Here is a 20,816-nt window from a genome sequence, read left to right as displayed (position 1 = left end):
GGGCTTCAAGACTCGTCCTCCTATTAGCGGTGCTGCAGTAGACAAATGAGTTTATTACTGCGCATGGGGCTTGGTGTTTGTCATTTGCAGATATTACCAGAATCAATGGAGGAGCATGTTTGATATCAGTTTTTTGACATTGTGATGATTCTGTTCAAAATGGTGTGCTACACTCAAATACGCACTCAAGGGCTTGAGAAAGTAATAAAACGTAAAGCCAGTAAGTGATTAAAAAAACATACTTTAACATAACATGCTCATTGCAGCAACATGTTTTATTTCCATAAATCTCAATAAATGCTGAAGTATTTATTTGCCTCAAATGAAGGGAGAATCATCTTTTTATTTTTATTTTTTGTGATCAGTAATCAATTTACAAAAGTAGATTCGCCAAGCACTGTGGGTTTCTTTGTTAAGTATCGTAACTTCCCTTAGAATGGCTCAATGCACTTCCAATTTAGATGTTCTACACTGGTGTTATGCCTTCATTTTTGATAAAAAGCTTCACTATCTCTATGTTATCGATATAATCCCTTTTCTTTGGTGGACCATTTCTGATAGGGCACACTGACTGCACTGAGAGCAGCTTACTGTTAGAAACATGGTAAAGTGGGTCTAAACTACCATCTTGTGGCACTCTTCTGTTACCACATCATGCTCATTTGGGTTTTTCCAAAGCAGCGTGGGCACTTTGTTACAAGAATGTGTTTGAGAGATAAAATGCATCTCATTTCAGCACACTTCAACACCACTGCAGCCTCCAGACAGACCTGACACAATATAGTTAAAACTGAAAATGGTTTCCTAGAGATACTCTAGGATTTACTGCAGTGCTGTTGTTGCCTTATATTGTGGCAACACAGTGCAATGTGATGTTAAGTTTTTTTGAATATTTGTGATTGGAAAACTGGATCTTATCAGGCTCAGTAATAGTTTACATGTATTATATGGTTTATAGTTGCTTCAGTTTGACTGTCGACCTTTTCAGGAGGCGTCTGCCCTGCATCTATGAAATTTGTAAAACTCTGACGAAAGTCAATCATCATGATTGCAAAAACTTGAAGAGTAAAGCCCAGGTTAACAGGAATACTCGAAGCTGCTAGTGTTTAAAATAGTAGAAAAGAAAAAAACGGAGTGTCCTTAAACAGCTGGTTTTTGCTGTCTACCATCAACGGGTGGGTTTTATTTTACTATTATCACTTGAACTATGTTGAGTACTGTGTGTGAACAGGCATGAAGACTGAAAGCATGGGCGAACCAGTTAGCCTGGCTCTGTCCAAGGGTGGAAAAAAGTCCCCCAACCAGTGCCTCTAAACCTCGCTAATTAACACGTCAGTGCTAGAAGTATTCAGATCTTTCACTTAAGCATAAGTATTAATACCACACTGTTAAAATACTCATTACATTACAAGTAAAAGCCTGATTACTTCTCTTATTAAAAAAGGCTCATCACAATTACATAGAGCCCAAAGTGACACTTTCTAACTGAGTAACTAATTCAAATTTTGATTAATACATTCAGTATAATCCAAGTTTAAAACAAAATAAACACCAAAACAAGCAGGTAAACAGCTACATACTCATTTTGAGTCTGAACTATAAACTGATACCTGATCAAACTTGAAACTTGGAAATCATCTGGGATGGCAACTCCTAGGTTCAGGTTTTCCAGGTAACATTTGTATTGATTATAAGCATCTTCAAATGTAACTGTCTGAAAGACACTTGATGTATTTCCTAAGTTGATTTCCTTATTTGTATCATTCGTCATTCTCTTCTTAGTTTTATTCTCTTAGTGCACCGTCTCTACCATCCAGCAGTATTCGAGGCTTTGGTAACTAAAATCCTGTTAATGTTTTAAATTGGGGTTTCGGTTGTGTTTTGTGATGTGAGTCTATCTGATAGGATCTGTTGCGTGTAAGGGTAACTCCCATGAAGGATGACGGACTGAGACTACATTGCAGCTCCATGGGTGTTTCCCCTTAATTAACTAAAGCCTTAGAAATGAGACTGGTTGGTTGTGGTTTGTGGCTGAGGCAGACGCTACTTACTATGTTAGAGGAAGAGTTAGTTACACTTTGCATGTAGTCGTGGTGCCTCTGAGGCTTACTGTCCTGCAGCAGCATTTTCTCAGAAGTGCGCTTATACTGAAAGATATTTTTGGCTATACAGGGTAAGCATATGCGTTACTATCATGTAGTGATTGTAAATTAAGTGGTGAAAATCTGGTGAAGATGGGTAATCACCTGGGATGGCAACTCCCAGGTTCAGGTTTTCCAGGTAACATTTGTATTGATTATAAGCATTTTCAAATGTAACTGTCTGAGAGTCGATGTATTTCCTAAGTTGATTTCCTCATTTGTATCATTCGTCATTCTGTTCTTAGTTTCATTCTCGTGCACCGTCTCTACCATCTAGCAGTATTTGAAGTTTTAGTAACTATAAATTAAATTGGGGTTTTGGAAGGTGCGTTTTGTATTGTGAGTCTTTTTTCAGTGTCTTAAAAAACAATTTAATGTTAAGATATACTGATCAGCCACAACATGAAAAGCAGTTACTGGTATGTTTGTGTATGTGTATGTGTATGTGTATGTATATAGATATATATAGAGAGAGAGATAGAGAGAGATATAGAGAGAGATGTATATGAATATATATGAATATGTGTATGTATATATAATATACATAAGGCATTTGTGGCTATACAGGGTAAGCTGAAATGTTACTACCATGTAATGAATGCAAGTTAACATCTTCCTGGACTAGAGCTATCAAGCCAGGCCAGCAGTGGCTATGGGAAAGGTGGGTCTTGCCCACCCAATCAAAAGTAAAAAAAAAAAAAAAATCTTGTTCAGTCAATGTAAAATAGCACAGACAGTTACTGAAAGTAAGTACTGTTTCTAACTTCTGATTGGGTGGGCAGCCTGCAGCCCGCCTCCAAAGTTTGTCACTGAAACCCCCCCCCCCCATCTCCTGTTCAGGCCCAAACACGAGGAGGTCTGAAGCAGCGTACTGCATGCGAATGTCTGGCGGAGCACGCTGAGTGGGAGGGGTATTGCTATGATAACTATGAACTCTATGAACTCTGCTGGATCAGACTGCACACACACACACAGGGCAAGGCAAAGCAAGTCAAATTCATACATGGTCCCACTGCTCGTGAAAAACCACAAATTAGTGTTCTAGATGTTAGTTAAACTTTAATAATAATAACTTTATTTGTATAGCACAGTTCATACAGCAAGTACTACTCAAACTGTTTTACATCAATAAAAGTTACAATAAAATTATAAGACAAGAGACAAAAAAATACATAAATACAAAAGCCCAGAAAAAAAAAAATAGTTCTGATACCAGAAATTGATAAAGATAAAGATAAGGTTTCGTTTGAAGCTATCAATTGAATCAGATGATCTGACCTCCTCTGGAAGGCTATTCCAGAGGAGATAGCGAATGACAAAGAATGCAGCATCTCCGTATATCTTAGTTCTACTCTGGGAAATAATTAAGAAACCAGAGTTAGAGGATCTTAGTGGTCTAGAAGGGGCATACCTAACCAACATATCACATAAATAGTCAGGAGCTAGTCCTTTAAGAGATTTAAAAACTATAAGTATAATCTTAGAATGAATTCTGAGATGAAGAGGGAGCCAATGAAGGGCCTTTAAAACTGGACTAATGTGTTCTCTACATTTAGTTTTGGTAAGAAGATGTGCTGTTGCATTTTGAATCATCTGAAGTTTGTTTAAGGATTTCTTTGGGAGTTCTGAAAACAGGGCATTACAACAGGGAAGTCATCCAGAAATAAACATGAATAAGTCTTTTGTGTCTACCTTCGACAGGAAAGCTTTTTAACCGGGCAAAATTTCTGAGATGGTAAAAAGCATTGACATTTTTCACCTGAGATTCATAGGACAGGTCACAATCAAAGATGACGCAGAGGTTCTTTGCTTCATGCTTTGTGTTCATAGTTAACTGTTGTAAATGAGCACTAAAAATGACTCTCCATACCTTTGGCACCAATGATGAGTTCCTCAGTTTTCTCTTGGTTAAGTTGCAGAAAATGTTGTGACATCCACATGTTAATGTAGCTGATGCAGCATGACAGTTTATCAATTTGGCTTATGTCATCAGATGAGCTTGGAACATATGACTATGTATCGTCAGTAAGTATGAAAATGAATTTCATGCTCTCTTATAATGTTTCCCAGTGGCAGCATGTACAGATTAAAAAGTGTGGGACCCAGAATGGACCCCTGAGGGAAGCCACAGGTGACCTCCATTTTAGATGACACCGATTCACCCAGGGACACCACATAGTCTCTTCCTGTCAGAAAAGACAAGTTTAGAAAAGTGCCTGAGATGCTGTGCTGGATTCTATGATCAATGGTGTTGAATGTAGCACTTCAGTCGAGGAGTACAAGAACTGATATTTTTCCTTTGTTCAGATTCATTCTAAGATAATTTACTACTTTTAGCGGTGCTGTTTCAGTACTGTGTCGAGACCGGTGGCCACATTGAAATTTCTCTGAGATACAGTTTTCGTTCAGATAACGATTGAGTTGTATAGACACTAACTTTTCTATAATCTTGTTCATGAAAGGTAAATTTGAGATTGGTCTTAAATTTAAGTGCATTTTATTGCCCAGAGGGTTGAAATTGGTATTCTTTTGAAGGGGTTTAACAACTGCCATTTTAAGTGCTACAGGGAAAGTAGCAGAGATTGATTTACAATTTCCAGTACATCATCCTTCAGACAGTTCGTGGTTAGTGCTGACTACTGATAACAGTTCAGGGAACTCATCTAAAAATGCAGCACACTGTTTAGGAGGCCTGTAGACAATAATGATAAGGATAGGAAAATGACGATTGAAAATATAGCTTGATTTTGAAGTTTATTTTTATTACGCTCATTGTTGTCAGGGGTCATGTACAAAAACAGCAATCTGAGAGAGGAGATGCTTTGCACCAGATTTAGCTACTAGCGAACAGTGGTTTCCAAATTTTTTGGCTTCTGATGTCTTACAAAAAGCAGTGTTTAGCTGGTGTCACATTTCAGAATTCGATGGACTTGTTCAGACTGCCAGCCCAAATCCATTTTTGGCATATCCAGATTCCAGATTGATTTTGGGAAGTCTGGACATAAAAAAAAAATGCGATTTTAGTAAATTGGATCCAAACCAAATTTGGAGGTGATTTGAAACGATTCCAGATTTTTACAGATGCGTCTCAGTCCGGGACCCTCCTACCGCTCAAATTGGATTTCAAAGTGTCTTTGGCATAACGGTCAACGCAACACACAATGACGACGTCAAATCCAGAATGACGGAGTGAGCAGAATCCATGCTGCTACTAGCAGAGAGCTATCAGAGAGGAGAGTCTTTTGGCAATATGGAGGACAACGATGGAGTAGTACTAGTAGTGATTGTTTGGAGTGTGAGATGAAGGACCTCCATCTCTCACGCTTCTGCGTTGTATATATTGTTGATGGCTGATACATTATTATAATTATAATTACAATTATAAATGAGGCCTGATAATCTTTAAATAAACTTTGACCCATGGCTGTAGCCTCATAGTAAAAAACACTTTCACACACTGTAATGTAGTTCAGAAAAGGGCTACAGAAACAGAAAATAAATGCCTAATATTACAGCACATTCATATTAAATAGATAACAGTAAGCACTGGAGGTCAAAAGATGTCAAAACCAGGCAACATTTGTTTTATAAATTGAAAGTTTATTAGATGTCAAGGTTACATATAACTGGTATTTCAACAACATTGAAATGACTGTTCCATCATTGAAAAACAGTAATTTAATCTTCCTGGATTAGAGTAACTAAATAATATTATGGATCATGTATATTAGTATTATGTGCAATGTTGATATCTAATAAACTTTCACATTTCAACAACATTTAGTCCAGTAACTGATTCGTGATGTCATTTTTTAAATGCAGATAAATTAATATAAAGCTAATAATCTTTAAATAAACTTTGACTCATGGCTCATAAGACACACTTTCACACACAGTAGAAGTTTTGCATGATCTTGTCATTGCTCAGCAAGTATTTTCTTTTGATTGCCTACTAGTGCAGAATCAGGACTTTACTGATTCAATGCACCACCAACAACAACCAGGACAACCCGGCAAGCACTGACTCTTACTTAGCCAGTAACAGTGGCAACTGCCGTGGTTGAATGTAGAAGCCTTTGGGTGTAAAATTGCCTTTTGCAGCAGTTTTTTTTTGAGGTGGGCTTATGCAGTTCTAAAGGCTCAGCTCAGAATTTAATAAGAAAAACCATAACTTCTTCCTAGAAGTTATGGTTTTTATTCCCATAAAGGTTTACTGTCCATAGTTGGTTTCCCTTCCTCCCATTTGTGCCTTGGTGGTGATTGTGAACATTAATTTCCCACTAAGTGAACTGTAAAGTACATTCTGGGGGAATTACTTGTTCTTGGTGATGTTGTATATGAAACGATAAGTAAAAAACTAATAGTTTAGTTAGCCAGTTGGCTGCCCCAATGCAGTTAGCTTCAATAGCTAGTCCAGTGAGATATTTTCTGTGTTTCCTTTTGACTGGACTAGGAGGTAAGTGTTGATGATGTAAAGTTAGGCTTGTTTGGAAAGCTTAGGGAGGCTCTGCAAAGTAAGAATGAAACCCAGGCTGAAAAATATTGGAATTTCCCTTTAATGAGAACAGCAGGGTAGCTGATTGTTGAGGGCACGAGTGGCAACTGGCAGCCTCGCTTCTAACCTCACTGTCTTACATTTGCATGCTAGATCACTACACTCAGTAAAACTTGGAATTTTGCTTAATGTCAAGGTTTTCCAATTTAGGGTGTTCAGGTTTTACCAAGCAAAGTAAAGCTAGTCATCTACTTGCCCAGAAAGGCCCCCTGAAACATTGTTGTGTCTCCACTTAATTTCTTTTGTGAAATGTGTTTCCATATGTGTTTGTTTCCTGAAAGGTTGCTGTGTTTTAGACCTCAGGCCCCCAGTGATGGCAACAAAAGTCATTCTCCAGCACCTGATCAAAAATCCTGACAGACTTAACAGTTTAGTGAATGAAGCCAAAGAGCTGGCTCTTCAACTTGGGATTATACAGCGGACACATGAGAACCCCAATTCATCTGAGGTAGGGGTAACCACACCGATTTGTCTTCTTTTTCATTTATGTTTTCAACTAGTGTTAATGACTGGTTTGCATTAGAGAGTGACATAAAATCCCACGGGAACCATGGATTGGCAAAACCAGGCCCTGGGAGGACTTTACACACTAAAAACAGCCTGGGTCAGTATAGCAACAATGTAATAATTGGTTAACTTTATCCAGTAGAATACAACCCAAGACTGGGGTTGTTTTGGTCCAGTAACCCAACAGTAATCTAAAAATAACACTAGCACTGGGTCAAAGCATTCCATTGGTTCTTGGTAAAGTTAACCCAGTATTGGTATCAGTGCTACATCGACCATGGTGCTATATATCCATCTTCCCATAGATCCATGCTATATATGTTATTATCTGTTGTTTTATAGGCTGCAGCTGTAGCCTGCCATTGGCAGTGACAAAATTCCACTCACTGTGTCTCTTTTTGATTTCCATGCACCGGAATCATTGGTTAAAATGTGAATTATTGTGTAAAAATTGGTATGTGATTTGATGTGTTTTTAATAACAATCCGTAGGCCACAAAGTTTGAGTGTCCCATAAACCAGTCATGTGAAGAGTGGACGCCTCTGGGGCCAAGGGTGCTACAAGATAAATTTATTAATTCAAGTTATAGTATTGGGAGAAAAATGTTTCTAATTTCATAATTGTATATGAAATTAAAAAAAAAAAAAAGCCAAAGAAATTCCAAAAAATAATCAAAATTACATTTGAATTGAAAAACTTTTCTTGCAATATGTGCAATATGTATAGTTTGGTAACGTTATTTTTTTGTATTTTTTTTGTTTAACCTATTTATTGGTTCTAAAAGCAATGAGTCAATATATTTGTGTCCTCTTTTCAGGTGGTGACCTATGCCCCGTTCACACTCTTCCCCACACCTGTGCCCAAAGCTGCCCTCCTCCAGGCTCTGGCAGTGCAAACTCACTTCAACACACTGGTGAACAAAATCAGCCAGGACCCCGACTTTCTGGAAGAGGCGCTTGCAGGGTATAAAGGGAATTTTGTCGATGGTTGAAGTTTTTTTCTAAAACCACCTCCACAAAGCCAACATAAAGCCAAATGTCATAATAATAATATTATGCTCTCATGCAAACTGATTTGATCTGCCATGATTTGCATGGTGACAAATGACAAAATTCACTGATGTTTGATGTTGGATGCGTCATCTTCTCCCACATCACAGTACTATCCAGGCAGATGATTTCACAGCTAAGTTGATTGGCATATACAGAGAAGTGCAGCAGGAGGGTCGGACACAGGTAAGAAACTACATTTACAATGTTAACAATTTGGATAACCCGGCTTTGAAACGGCATTGGCACTCTAAATAGATAGGACTGGTGTGTGTTAATACACCTAATGTGCACTACTGAGTATTTGCAGCAGCAGGACGTTGTATGTGAGACTGAGTCAAAATAAGCCACACACACACAATATTTGTCAGGAGAATCAATTCTTTGTTAGTTTTGGTCGTCTCATTAATAAAATGGAGAATATCACCAGGCTCATTCTTTAAGCTATAAACCAGTATTAGTTAAATATCCTTGTCCTCTGCTCATGAAAGAAACTGATACTTAGGGGAATATTCTTATTCACTCTTTGCCACGAGATAAATGAGAACAGACGTACCACTCTGATATCTGGCAAATATGTGGCAGCAACCTACTAGTGACTAGATTAGATGGGTTTAGCATAAGGACCAGAAGCATGGGGAAACAGCTACTCTAGCTCTGTCCAAAAGTTAAAAAACAAAAAATATCTGCCTACCAGCACCTGTAATTTTCCTAATCAACATTTAACTAATATCATCTTAACTGGTCAAATTTAGATGTGCTGGTTGGACTGATTCAGGGGAGCTGTGTCCCCCTGCTTCCAGTTTTTGTTCCAAGTTTATCCTCCCCTGGCTCTAGCTTCATATTCACTCCACAGACACGACAGTGGTGTCAGTCTTCTCATCTAACTGGAGGAATGGAGGAGTAGATCCCAAGAAGTGAAACTAAAGCGCGTCCGAGTTTCAGGCGAACAGATTCACTGTCTGGGGCAAATGTGGGTGTAACTATGTAACCTTTAACAAAAATCAATTTAAGTCATGTCACCTCAGCTCAAGTAAAAACGGGGCAAATATTGAAAAATCAATGACCCTTTGCCTTTAAAACTGCACCAGTTCTCCTCGGTACACTTTCTTTCAAGGTATTTGGCAACTAATTTGTTCCGACCATCTTGGAGAACTTGCCCCAGTTCTTCTGTGGATTTAGTCTGTCTCAGTGTCTCCTGTGTCTTCATGTGATCCCAGACTGACTCCATGATGCTGAGATCAGGGCTCTGTGGGGGCCAGACCATCTGCTGCAGGACTCCTTGTTCTCCTTGTCTCTGAAGATATTAATATATTCTTTATGTCTCTGGCTGAATGTTTGGGCTCGTTTTCAAACAGCAGCATGATTTTCTTCCGAGCAATCAGACACCTGCCCTAGACTGGATAAGAATCTTAGCATTGAAAGTGCATAAAGCTTTTGCACAGTACTGTGTATATATATTTTTTTTCAAGCCACTTCAGCCGATTGTCAGTGCAAACGAGTGTTTGTCAGTTTTTGTCACACTAAGACTAAACTAGAGTAATTTAACTAAAACACTCCCCATTTAATCAAAATGAGATGATATAGATTGAAATGATTTAATAGTCCTTATCATATTTGGGTACCATATTAGTTTTGTAGTGACAGAAGATTATTTCTGCAGGTGATCCTGCGGTGATGAATTTTATGAGTGAAATTGGGGTTTGCAAGTGAATTGTGTATCTTCTTACCAGTCTATTGTGGTGGGATTGATCCGGTCTGACTACATGGTGGATCAGAGGGCAGATGGATCATCCTCCTTGAAGCAAATAGAGATCAACACTATTGCTGCTGGTGGTTTTGGTGTGTCTGACCGTCTCCCTGCTGTGCACAGGTAGTGGTCATCAGTTTAACCGAGCGGATGGTATGTTTATCAGGTTAAGTTTACGTTTGCTGTCCAGATGGATTTAAATTTACAGATGTTGAGAGTGCTGTCAAATACGCTTACCATGCCCATGCCTCGCTATATGAAATGCGTAAATGCGGTTCCCTGCGATTTTCCAGGCATGTAATGAAGTCAGTTGGTCTGTTGGAAGAGAGCAAGTGTATCCAGGACACCAACAGGACACCTGGAATGAGCGCCGCTCTCGCCAAGGCCTGGGAGCTCTATGGCCAACAGAAGTAAGTCTAGTGTTGGCGGAGCTCAATACACTGTATGAGACACAAGTTTATCAACAAAATAGTTACAGGGCCAGAAGATGTCACAGACAGGGAAGTGCAGGTTTTGGTTGATTACATTTGATAATCACATAATTACAATTTTGCACAATTTCTTGTTATGGAAAATAGAAAAGTCTGTTTGGTTTTTATTTGTATTATCCCATGTTTTTCCACGCATATCAATTTGATTTGATTTAGTGTTCATCCTACATTAAATCCCTAGAGGGAAGAGGAAACACAGTGGCCTAACATTTGATTACACTACAAGTAATAGTCTGTGTTACTTTTCCTTGATATGTTCGCAGCAACAAGGTTCTAAGACATTTACAGCTAGAATGATACGATTTTACCCCTGAGAGGGAGATGAGCTATTTGTTAAGTTCCCTTTATCGTTGACTGAATAATACCAACAAATCAGGAATAATCTGGATTCTCTTTCTGCAGGGCAGTAATTCTATTTCTGGTCGAGGATGTCCAGATTAGCAAACTCAGTCATCGTTACATTGAGAGAGAGCTGTGGAAGAGGTAGGAACAAAGGCTTTATGAGAGACTTTAATTTGTCACATGTCATAATGAAAACACGGACACTTTTTAGTTAACATTTTTACTCCAAAAAAGGCAACGCTCTCTCTCTTTGTGCAGAAATATTCCCGTTATCCGCAGAAGGTTTGAGGAGGTGTCCAGAAAGGGATTTCTAGATGGTGACAAAAGATTGTTTATGTGAGTGGGAATTTTTAATAGCTAAGAAACAATCACTTGGATTTTACATGCTATAGAGGGATCATGTTGTACAGTTAGCTATGTTCTGAGGTGGTTTAAAGGAATTGTTTGGTTTTTTTTTTCGATATATGCCAACTGGCTTTCATGTTATATGAGGAGTTGGCATGTCTGTTTGCTTTACATGCCCTGGTGTGTTTCCCGCCTTAGAAACGGCCTGCCCCACCCTGACAAGTTTCACCTGTTCCCAATTACCCCTTGCCTCCCTGTGTATTTAGTCTCTGTGTTCCCCTCACTCCTTTGTCAGCTCGTCTGTACATGTTTCTTGTGTTTCTTATGTTCCTGTTTCCCTGTTATTGGATGACCTGTTTCTGGGTTCCCGTTTCTGTTCACCAGATCATCCTCCCATCTGCGTGTAACCCAGTTTTGTTCACTGATTAAACATTACATTAATTATATATAAATATATTTTAATACAATGAAATATGACAAAGTTCACAAATGTTGCTGTAAATCTGGTAAAAAGTGACTTTAAGAATTCACACCACTTTTTAAAAATCTTGTTTGGCAAAATGTTGCTGTTCATTTCAGCATGTGCCACTTTACCATTGGCACCCCGTAGAGATATAACATGTTAATAAGTGAGCTTTAGAGATGCTGGTAGATGGATTGTTTGTTGTCCTTTGGACAGAGCCAGGCTAGCTGTTTCCCCCTTTTCCCAGTCTTCATGGTAAGCTAAGCTCACTGCCTGCTGGCTTTAGCTCCCTAATAATGCACAGATTTCAGATTGATACTTTTCTCACCGACATATTTCCCAAAATATAGGACTTTTGTTTATACTGTCACTCATTAAGGACAATTTTATCAGGAAGAATGATTGGTTTGTGACCCTCACAGCAGTTATAATATTTTGACCAAGCCACAGTATATCAGTTCCCTTAACCCTGCCGAAGACATTTCTGAAGGGACTTAACGCTTACTAACTGTAACTCTGCAGAGATGGGCTGGAGGTAGCTGTGGTTTACTACCGCTATGGCTACATGCCAGACAACTACACTGAACGGGTAAGATATGAATATTCCTTAATCTATGTCTTACTTTAAAACTCTATTAACTTATTTTTTGGTAACTTGGGGCAGTAGAACCAAGCTGTAAACACAAATATTGACTTATAAATTTGATGGGGTTGACAGTTGCTTATTTGCACATCCAGCAGAGACATATGCATTCATTTTGGGTTTGTGTCAGCCTCCTTTTAGCTCCGTTTTGGTCTTCAATCAACTCATAAAGTAAATATCTGGCTCTTTAGCCACTGAATACTCCACTACGTTCAGATGCTAGTTACTAACTGTGTCTTTCTGACACTAGGTGTAGTGCAGGTGTTGTAAAGTGGGTATATCACAGCTTCTAAACTGAAAACTGAAAACGTTTGGAAGATCAAAACAATGAGCAAAAAGACAATAAAGCGCCCCGTAGAGCTGAGGAGAACTACAGAGGTGGGTGATAATTTTCTGTGGGTCTGTCACTGTGAGCAACCCCTGTCTTTTAACCTCCTGTCTGCACCCAAAGTGTCACGTTGAGTAGATTAACATCTACTGCTTGTGATCTCCTTGTGTCTGCATTTTATGAAATATTTGACCAGTTTTATAACATACACTTTATCGACAGAGCTGGAAGGAAATGACTTTCTTCTACAGAGTAGTCACCATGACAGAGTAGTCACCATGACTCTTATAAGAGTCATGGTGACTGGTCAGAATGCATTGGTATTTGTGTTTTAGTTATGTGTTTAAAATCAAAGAAGAAGCTTTATGAGTGGCTGTTTTAAAACATGTTAATTCAAAATTTCTTCATCCAAAACACAAGTCACAGCGGAGACTCATCTGGTTAGTTACACTGTTACACACAATCCGTTTTTTCTACGGAATGGGTTTGTTATTTTGAAACACGCTGTTTAGTCCAAATTATATCGACAATAAAATATACAGTACATGTTACAAAAATTGTGTTTTAATATATATTTATAAATAAACTTCCAGATCAACAAATTAAAAATCAGCTAGTTTAGTGATGATTTGTGGCAAATGCGAATAATGTCAATAACTTAAAGTTTTTAACGATGACTGGCGTCATTGTACTGATCAGCTAAACATCAGTGCTCTTGTAATTTTTCTTCATAGAAACATCATGCTAATGCACTGCTGCAACACACTGTAAGCTAGCTGAGCTAGTTGTAAGATAAAGTTGTCTTTTAATCTGATGTCTGTGGTGAATGTGGTGGTGTCAGGTCGCATAGCCTTCTCATAAATGTGGACATGTTCCCGGCTTTGAGAAACTTATTGCAGGCTGTGTGAAACCAATCAATCTGGTAAGGCGGCATCAGGTCAAATTACAATGTCCAGAAGTCCTCTTTTCTCTAAAACAAAAAACCCAAAATACATCAAATGATGGAAAGGAACATTTCCAGTTGTGTAACATTTCTAACACAGAACTTATGTACGGTGTAGACCTGGGATACTCGTCTTCTGATGGAGCGCTCTCTGGCTGTGAAATGTCCAGACATCGCCACTCACCTGGCTGGAACCAAGAAGGTCCAGCAGGTGCTCGCAAGACCTGGAGTTCTGGAGAAATTCTTCCCCGATCAGCCTCAGGTAGTGGAGCAGATCAGAGCAACGTTCGCTGGCCTCTACACTTTAGACATGGTAAGAAAATGACACCCACTAAACAGTTTTATCTGCTATCGTACAAAGATAATGTGACGCCAAGATTCGTAAGAAGAGAGGAATTATATTTGCCAAATGGGACATCCTCGCTCACTCCAACATTATTTTTAGGCAACAGCAATTACTGACAATGCACAGCATCTCAACTGTCCTATAACGTGTACAAATAATCAAGTAACATTAACAGTAACAGTAACACCTCGTGCCAGATTACCGCACCTCCAATTATAGACCTGGTGCTGTGTCAGGTAGTTACAGAATGTGACTGAGTGAAATAATAAGACAAATAGATTTTTAAAATATGAACATAACTGAAAGTACAGAACAGATATGAGGGAGCATTAAAATCAGCTATAAATGCTTTAACTGACATCTTATTCCCTATGTGAAAGACATCCCCGACTACGGCGGATGCAGTTTCTGGGTCATGGGCCAGAGGACGGAGTAGCAAGGTCAGGAGGAAGCGTAACTAGCAGAATGTAAAACACCTCATGTTGACATCAACTACAAGTGCTCTTCTTCCCTGCCTTTGTTGGTGCATTGCTACATTTGTTGAAACGTTATCACCACCAAGGGTCGATCAGTGGAATACTGTGAAACTTTCTGCAGGAATGTGTATTGCAGGCCCCTTTAACTTTAGGTGGCAAGAAGGAAAAGACATAGTGCTGCTATGTTAAGCTGTGAATTCAGTTTCTTTTTTGCAGTTACAGGTACTCACTGAGATTCTTGAAAATTAGAACCTCAGTCAAATATCCCGTCTGAAACTTTGCTTGTTTGCTTACATTTTTCATTTTCACTTGAATTCATTTGCGACATTTGGTTACCTACAGCATGTTGAAAGAAATGCTGCTGCTGTTCCAGTCTCTTATGCATTTGTCACAAAACTAGAAGGAGAATAAGTAAGTTTTCACTCCAGGGTCCAGAAGGTGACCGGACAGTGGCCATGGCTTTGGCCAGCCCAGATGAGTTCGTCCTGAAGCCTCAGAGAGAAGGAGGGGGTAAGATGACATCGGTATACCTTCTAAAAAAGGTAATGTTTGACATGTTTTGCCAGTCTCTGAGGTGTTCTTTGAGATGCTTCACCATTTGATCGCATTCCCACCACATTCCTCATACCGTAAGTTACTAGGATACAGTTTCCTTAATTTCAAACAGATCATCCTTACAAATCACTGACTGTAACACAGTGGCAGTTATCATTACCAAAAGACTACACGTGAACTCACATGTCTCTGCTTTGCGACTTCAGGGAACAATTTTTTCGGAGAGGACATTGTCCGAGTGCTACAAGAGGTGAAACGTGACAAAAGGAGAGCTGCTTACATTCTGATGGACAGGATCCGACCAAGAACGGAGCAGAACATCCTGCTGAGGAAAGGACTTCCACTCAAACTCGCCTCTGTTTGTTATGAAATAGGAGTTTGTGGAGCCTATTTGAGGTACAGTATAGTAGACACAGAGGCATACTGTACAGCCTGCATGTGGCATAAATGAAAAAAATAAATCAGGTAGAGGTACAGATTGCCTGATAATCATGAAAGGGGTGTTTTATTGGCATTTAATCATGATGCATCTGTTTCTCCATGCAGGCACGGACAAGAAATGGTCCTTAATGAGGCTGTTGGTCACATTTTAAGGACAAAGAGTGTCGAACACAATGATGCAGGGATAATTGGGGAGGTGACTGTGTTTGACAATCCTCTTAACATCTAAACATTTCTTATGGCATCTGTAGTGGCCCTGAGAGATCAAAGCTCAACAACTACTGAAACATATCCACACAGACACAACCTAGTCAAATGCAAAAATATCTTCATCAATTTGATAACATATGCACAGTATTTAGAAAAACACTCTACCAAGTGAGAAAACAGATTCTGTTACTGGTTCTCTCTTCTGTTTTTGCAGCATGTTTTTGTATTTGCTTGAGTTTTATATATTTAGAAGTGTTTCTTGTAAATTCCACACATGTTGATTCAGAGGTTTTCTTAATTTTTCTGTGTTTTTATCTATTTGCATGCATTCTCTAAGTTGCAGTGGGTTGAGCTCTCAGGGCCATCATAGCAGGATATGCAGGAAGTGAAAAATTAACAAAATTAAATGACTGGCTCTCCTATCGCTCTAGGAGATCAAGTAGTGAAAAGAAAGGAAACATGCTTATTTTCTGGAGCTAGCTTTAGCTCCTCTGTTGTTTTCATTCATATAAGAAATATAGAAAAACCTTTAATCCAAATGCAGCAGCTTGCATTTTTACAGGCTGACAAAACGCTAATTATACACACAGTAAGCGCACACTAGGAGATCTGTAGAGTTCATAACAGGCCAGCAAGGCAGCAGGGTTCGTGTCAGTTGTTGTGCATCCTGCTTACTGTGCATGGCAATGGCATATACAGATACTTTAAGATTCAACAGTGCAAGGAGGAGACATGGAGCCATAGTTCCCCATATGCCTCACTAATAACTCACTAAATTAGTCATAATGCAAACCTTGATTTTAACTTAAATGTTCTGAACATATACATACTTTAAAACTCTGACTTAAAATGACAGCTGTCTGCTGGTGGCAAAAGTATTCAGATCCTTGGGAGAAGTACCACTACAACAATAAATAAATACTTAAGAACGATTTTGATTTGAAGGACTTTCACTTTACTAAAAGTAAAAAAAAAAAAAAAAGTAATATCAGGAAAATATACTTAAAGTAAAAGTATGAGTAAAATGGACACTGACTGATATGATGACTTATCTTAGAATATTGTTAACACTGATGCTGCAATGTATAAACAGCATTTTACTGTTGCAGCTGGTTGAGGTGGAGCTAGTTTTAACAACTCTATATACTGTAAAGAAGTTTAATCCAGTGGTTCCCAACATAGGGGTCAGGTCCCTTTGAAGACTCAAATGTGTATTCATTTTTCAGAATCTTACACATTAAGATTAGACAAAAATTTGATCATTTGACCCCTCTGGACCTCAAAGAGTTATTTAAATGAAACCATCTGAGAAGTTTAGAGTGTAAATCTTTATAAGAACTGCTAACAGTTCACAGACATCTATGGTTACAAGTGGCTCCAAGTGGACACAGCTTTTCAATGAGAGGTCAAAGGCCAAAAAGGACGGGAATCACTGGTTTAATCTTAACAATTCATTGTGTTTTATAAGTTTGTCATTTGTTTTTAAGTCAAGTTAAGTCATGTTTGTTTATTAAGTTTGTTTAAAACAACCAGAGTTGACCAAATTTCAGTACAATAACATAGCATAAAGAGAGATAAAGTAGCATAACATGTAACTAGACAAAAAGAAACAACAAACAAAAGAGATAACTTAGAGATGGCATTAACAAAATTAACCCAAAGGCATACCTAAACAAGGAACAGTTAAAAATATTAAAAAAAAAAAAGTGAAAAAATAAGCCCTTAAAGACACTCAAAAGCCTGAAAAACAGGTGGGTCTTCAGTTTTGCCTTAAAAGTGTATTTAGAGACAGAACACTGAATTGTAAATGGTTAACTATTCCAAAGCTTTGGGGTGGCTACAGCTAATGCATGATTGCACTTACCCCTTAGCCTAGACCAAGGGTCAGCCAGGTGATGCTGGTCTCACGATCTAAGAGATCTGGAAATGGAATCGAAGCAGAGGAGCTCAAATGTGCTTGGGTACTAGGAAATTTAAAGCTTTACGAATAAATAAAAGAACCTTAAACTCAATCCTATGCAAGCACAGGTGAGATACTCTGTCTCACCCTGGTTCCAGTTAGCAGTCTAGCAGCAGCATTCTGCACCAGCTGCAAATGAGACAAAGATGACTGGCTAATGCCCAATTAAAGAGTAATACCGTAATCCAGCTGAGAGGAAATTAAGGTGTTTGAGACAATCTTCAGGTTATTAAAAGAGAGGAAAAGTATGAGTTCAGCGATATTTCTTAGCTGGAAATGGCAACTTTTGACAACAGTGTTAACTTGTTTATCAAATTTTTAAGCTGGATCAAAGATAAAACCAAGATTTTTGGTCTTGGCATGTAGGTGAGGCGCCAGGGGCCCTAAGAAATTTGATATACCCATGATGGAGTCGGACAGACCAAACAAGACCACTTCAATCTTTAATTTAAGACAGTTAATTGCCATCCAATATTTCACATCCTGGAGTTAGTCAAGGAGAGACCTTACTCAGTTGTTATTATTATTGCCAGATTCCAATAGGAGGTATTGTATTTTTGGAAGATTTTTGGAAGGAAGCATGTATAAAGTGAATAAAATGGACCCCAGAACGGAGCCTTGGGGTATTCCGCAGGTGATTGGAGCAGATGAGAAGAAGAGGTTTCCAGATTTGACAGACAGAGATTTGTCTTTTAGGCAGGAGGTGAACCACTGGAGAGCCCTACCCTGGAGACAACCTGACGCTCAAGACAGTTCAGGAGAATAGAATGGTCAACTGTATCAAAGGTGGAGCTAAGGTCTACTAAAATTAGTAGGGCACATTTGCCAGAGTCACAAGACAGCAGTAGGTCACTGGAACCTTTAAGTAAAGCTGACTCTGTGCCGTGCCGTGTGCTGAAACTTGACCAAAATTTGCCCATAATATTGTTATTTTCTAGGAAGGACACGAATTGAGAATAAACTATTTTTTCCATGACTTTGGATAACAATGGCAATTTAGAAATAGGCCGGAAGTAATTTAGATCTGTTGCATCTAGATTAGGCTTTTTGATAATGGGATGAACCACAGCATGCTTAAAGCAAGAGGGAACAGAGCAACTACATAGACTACTATTAAGAATGAGTGACATTGTAGGACCAACAGTGTCGAACACTTCCTTCAACGGACATGTATGAAAAATGTCAAGGGGACAAATAGTCGGCTAGGTGTGCGAGCCTACGTCTTTAATATGAACAAGGGACACTGGCTCAAACTCACTTAGGACAGCAGAGTGAAGAGTGGGGACTGAGAGGTCATAGGCAGGAAGTGAAATAGCAGATTGGAGAGTATCAGCTTTGTTCATGAAAAAATTTGAAAAGTCATTGCAAGTGACATTGGTTGGCTGAGGGCAGGCAGTGGCAGCAGGGTTAAGGATAGTATTTTTGTGATTAACAGGAGAGTTTCTCATGTCAGGCTTCATGTCATGAGAGAGCTGAAGCCTGTCTTTCTCCCATTTTCTCCCTGCTTTCCCACATAAGTGCCTGAGAATGCGGGTGTCATTGTTGACCCAGGGTTGAGTTTCAGTTTTATGTTTTCTGATCGTGAGTGGGGCAACACAGTCCAAGATGGCTACACAAGGGGATTACCTCCTCTGTGCACCGGGCAGAGAGATGGGCCTCACTGTCGCAGCATAGGGAAGAAGCTATGTAAGCATCAGTGGAAGTGCTAGATGTAGAAGGGTTTATTGTGCGCGAGTAGGAAGCAGGTAATTAAGGTTTGGGAACAGTATGAAACATGGTGGCAAACCTGATGCACAAAAGATCTGAAATCCCCATCTGCTCCATTGCCAGAGAGGGAATTTTCAGACCAAGTGTGAAAACAAAATCTAATGTTTGGCCACAGTCATGAGTTGGGCCAGAAACTAACTGTACAAAATTAAAAGAGTTCATAATATCAAGAAATTCAGTGGCTTTGATGTAAAATAATGTAATATTACTGTAAAAAAAATCTATTGGAGTAAAACTTACAATAAAACTTACAATATTTCCCATTTCAATTTTCCCATTGAAATCTAGTGGGATAGAAATACAAAACAAAATAAAAATGGAAATACTCAAATGATGTACATGTAACTCAAAATTATACAAGTATAGTACTTGAGTAAATGTTCTTACTTTCCCACACTGTCTGTCTGAATTGTGAAGGCAAATAAAAACCTAATAATTGTATTAGTCATGAGGCCTCATTTTTGAGTTACATGTAGCAACGCAAGCTGAAGTGGAGGACAACAATTTTCTCTCTGTATTTATCAAGACAACGGTGCGTGCACAGTGAAGTGATGCTCCAAAAAAAGGAGGAAGTGCAGCTACACAGGTATGATGAAGATGCAATGTTAAAATGTTAGGTTTCGGCCTTCTTGTCAGTGATTCTTATACACTATTGATATACAGTATTGGTGGGTTGAGGAGTTGGAATGGTGGGTGGGTAGGTAAGCAGTAATATAAAATAATCACAAACAAACATCATACTAGAGTTTGTTAAAGATCAAATATTGCTGGCAAAAGCAGAGGGATGTTTCACAAAACTAGATTATCAATTAAAAAACATTTTGTATTTTGTTAAACCTGCAGTTTTGTCTCCCCCTTCTGGCAGTGACAGCAATTACACAAACACTTGAATACAGAGATATTTCCACAGTTCCAAGACAATAATCCATTCTTTAGGTAGAGTAAATGTAATAGCTACATAACCTATTTCAAATATTTTACAAATGCCAAACTGTCCAATAGCAGTACGGCGACATCTGTGTCTGCCCTCAGTCCCTTCTCTTCTTTTAGCGCTCTCCAACAAGGAAAAGCCACACAAATGGAAATCCATGTTGTCCTCACTGTCAATCAACTGTAATCCTTCCTCTGAACGTGGAGTTTCTTTTTTATCTTTTATCCAAGATTTTCCACCATAGGCTCCGCCATGCTCCTAGTTGCTGTAGGCTACTCTAACTCCATCGCTATGGCTGCTCCCCTCTTCAGCTTTGGCAAACTTGCTGGTTGACATAAAATGCATCGCTACCGGTGCTTAGCGTGGGAACAGACACCAGATTTAAAACTCTGGTATACTGAGAAATATGGAGAGAATTTTACCTGCCACTGACAGGCTTTATCAGCATTGTGTGAACTCGTTTGGCAAGGGCTTGAATGTAACAGACATGCATTTCTATGTAAAAGTCCCACACTCCAGCTTTAAGTCATGCTTATTTTGAAGAAATTCTGTTTCATAAAGGAGGTTTAAATC

At 38.9% G+C, this 20,816-nt stretch overlaps 1 protein-coding gene across 2 annotated transcripts; it reads left to right on the top strand.

Moving 5' to 3' along the window:
* Positions 1 to 820: 820 nt before the first annotated feature.
* On the top strand, positions 821 to 19,725 carry LOC120804371 (glutathione synthetase-like). 2 transcript variants are annotated; one of them, XM_040153801.1, is made up of 13 exons: positions 821 to 2,173; positions 6,978 to 7,144; positions 8,021 to 8,166; positions 8,363 to 8,438; positions 9,986 to 10,125; positions 10,296 to 10,412; positions 10,896 to 10,976; positions 11,094 to 11,171; positions 12,166 to 12,232; positions 13,676 to 13,870; positions 14,808 to 14,889; positions 15,141 to 15,330; positions 15,481 to 19,725. In XM_040153801.1, exons 2-13 carry the CDS (start codon positions 7,010 to 7,012, stop codon positions 15,602 to 15,604), a joined length of 1,431 nt encoding a protein of 476 aa, XP_040009735.1. In that variant the 5' UTR covers positions 821 to 2,173; positions 6,978 to 7,009; the 3' UTR covers positions 15,605 to 19,725. The 2 variants fall into 2 exon arrangements, with proteins under 2 accessions (XP_040009735.1, XP_040009736.1); XM_040153802.1 differs by having other exon boundaries at positions 821 to 2,435.
* Positions 19,726 to 20,816: the final 1,091 nt, after the last annotated feature.

The sequence above is a fragment of the Xiphias gladius genome, chromosome 18 (genome assembly GCF_016859285.1).
Source record: "Xiphias gladius isolate SHS-SW01 ecotype Sanya breed wild chromosome 18, ASM1685928v1, whole genome shotgun sequence".
NCBI lineage: Eukaryota > Metazoa > Chordata > Actinopteri > Istiophoriformes > Xiphiidae > Xiphias > Xiphias gladius.
The sequence above is the reverse complement of the archived record's forward strand: the minus strand, read 5'-3'. Positions and strand labels throughout refer to the sequence as shown.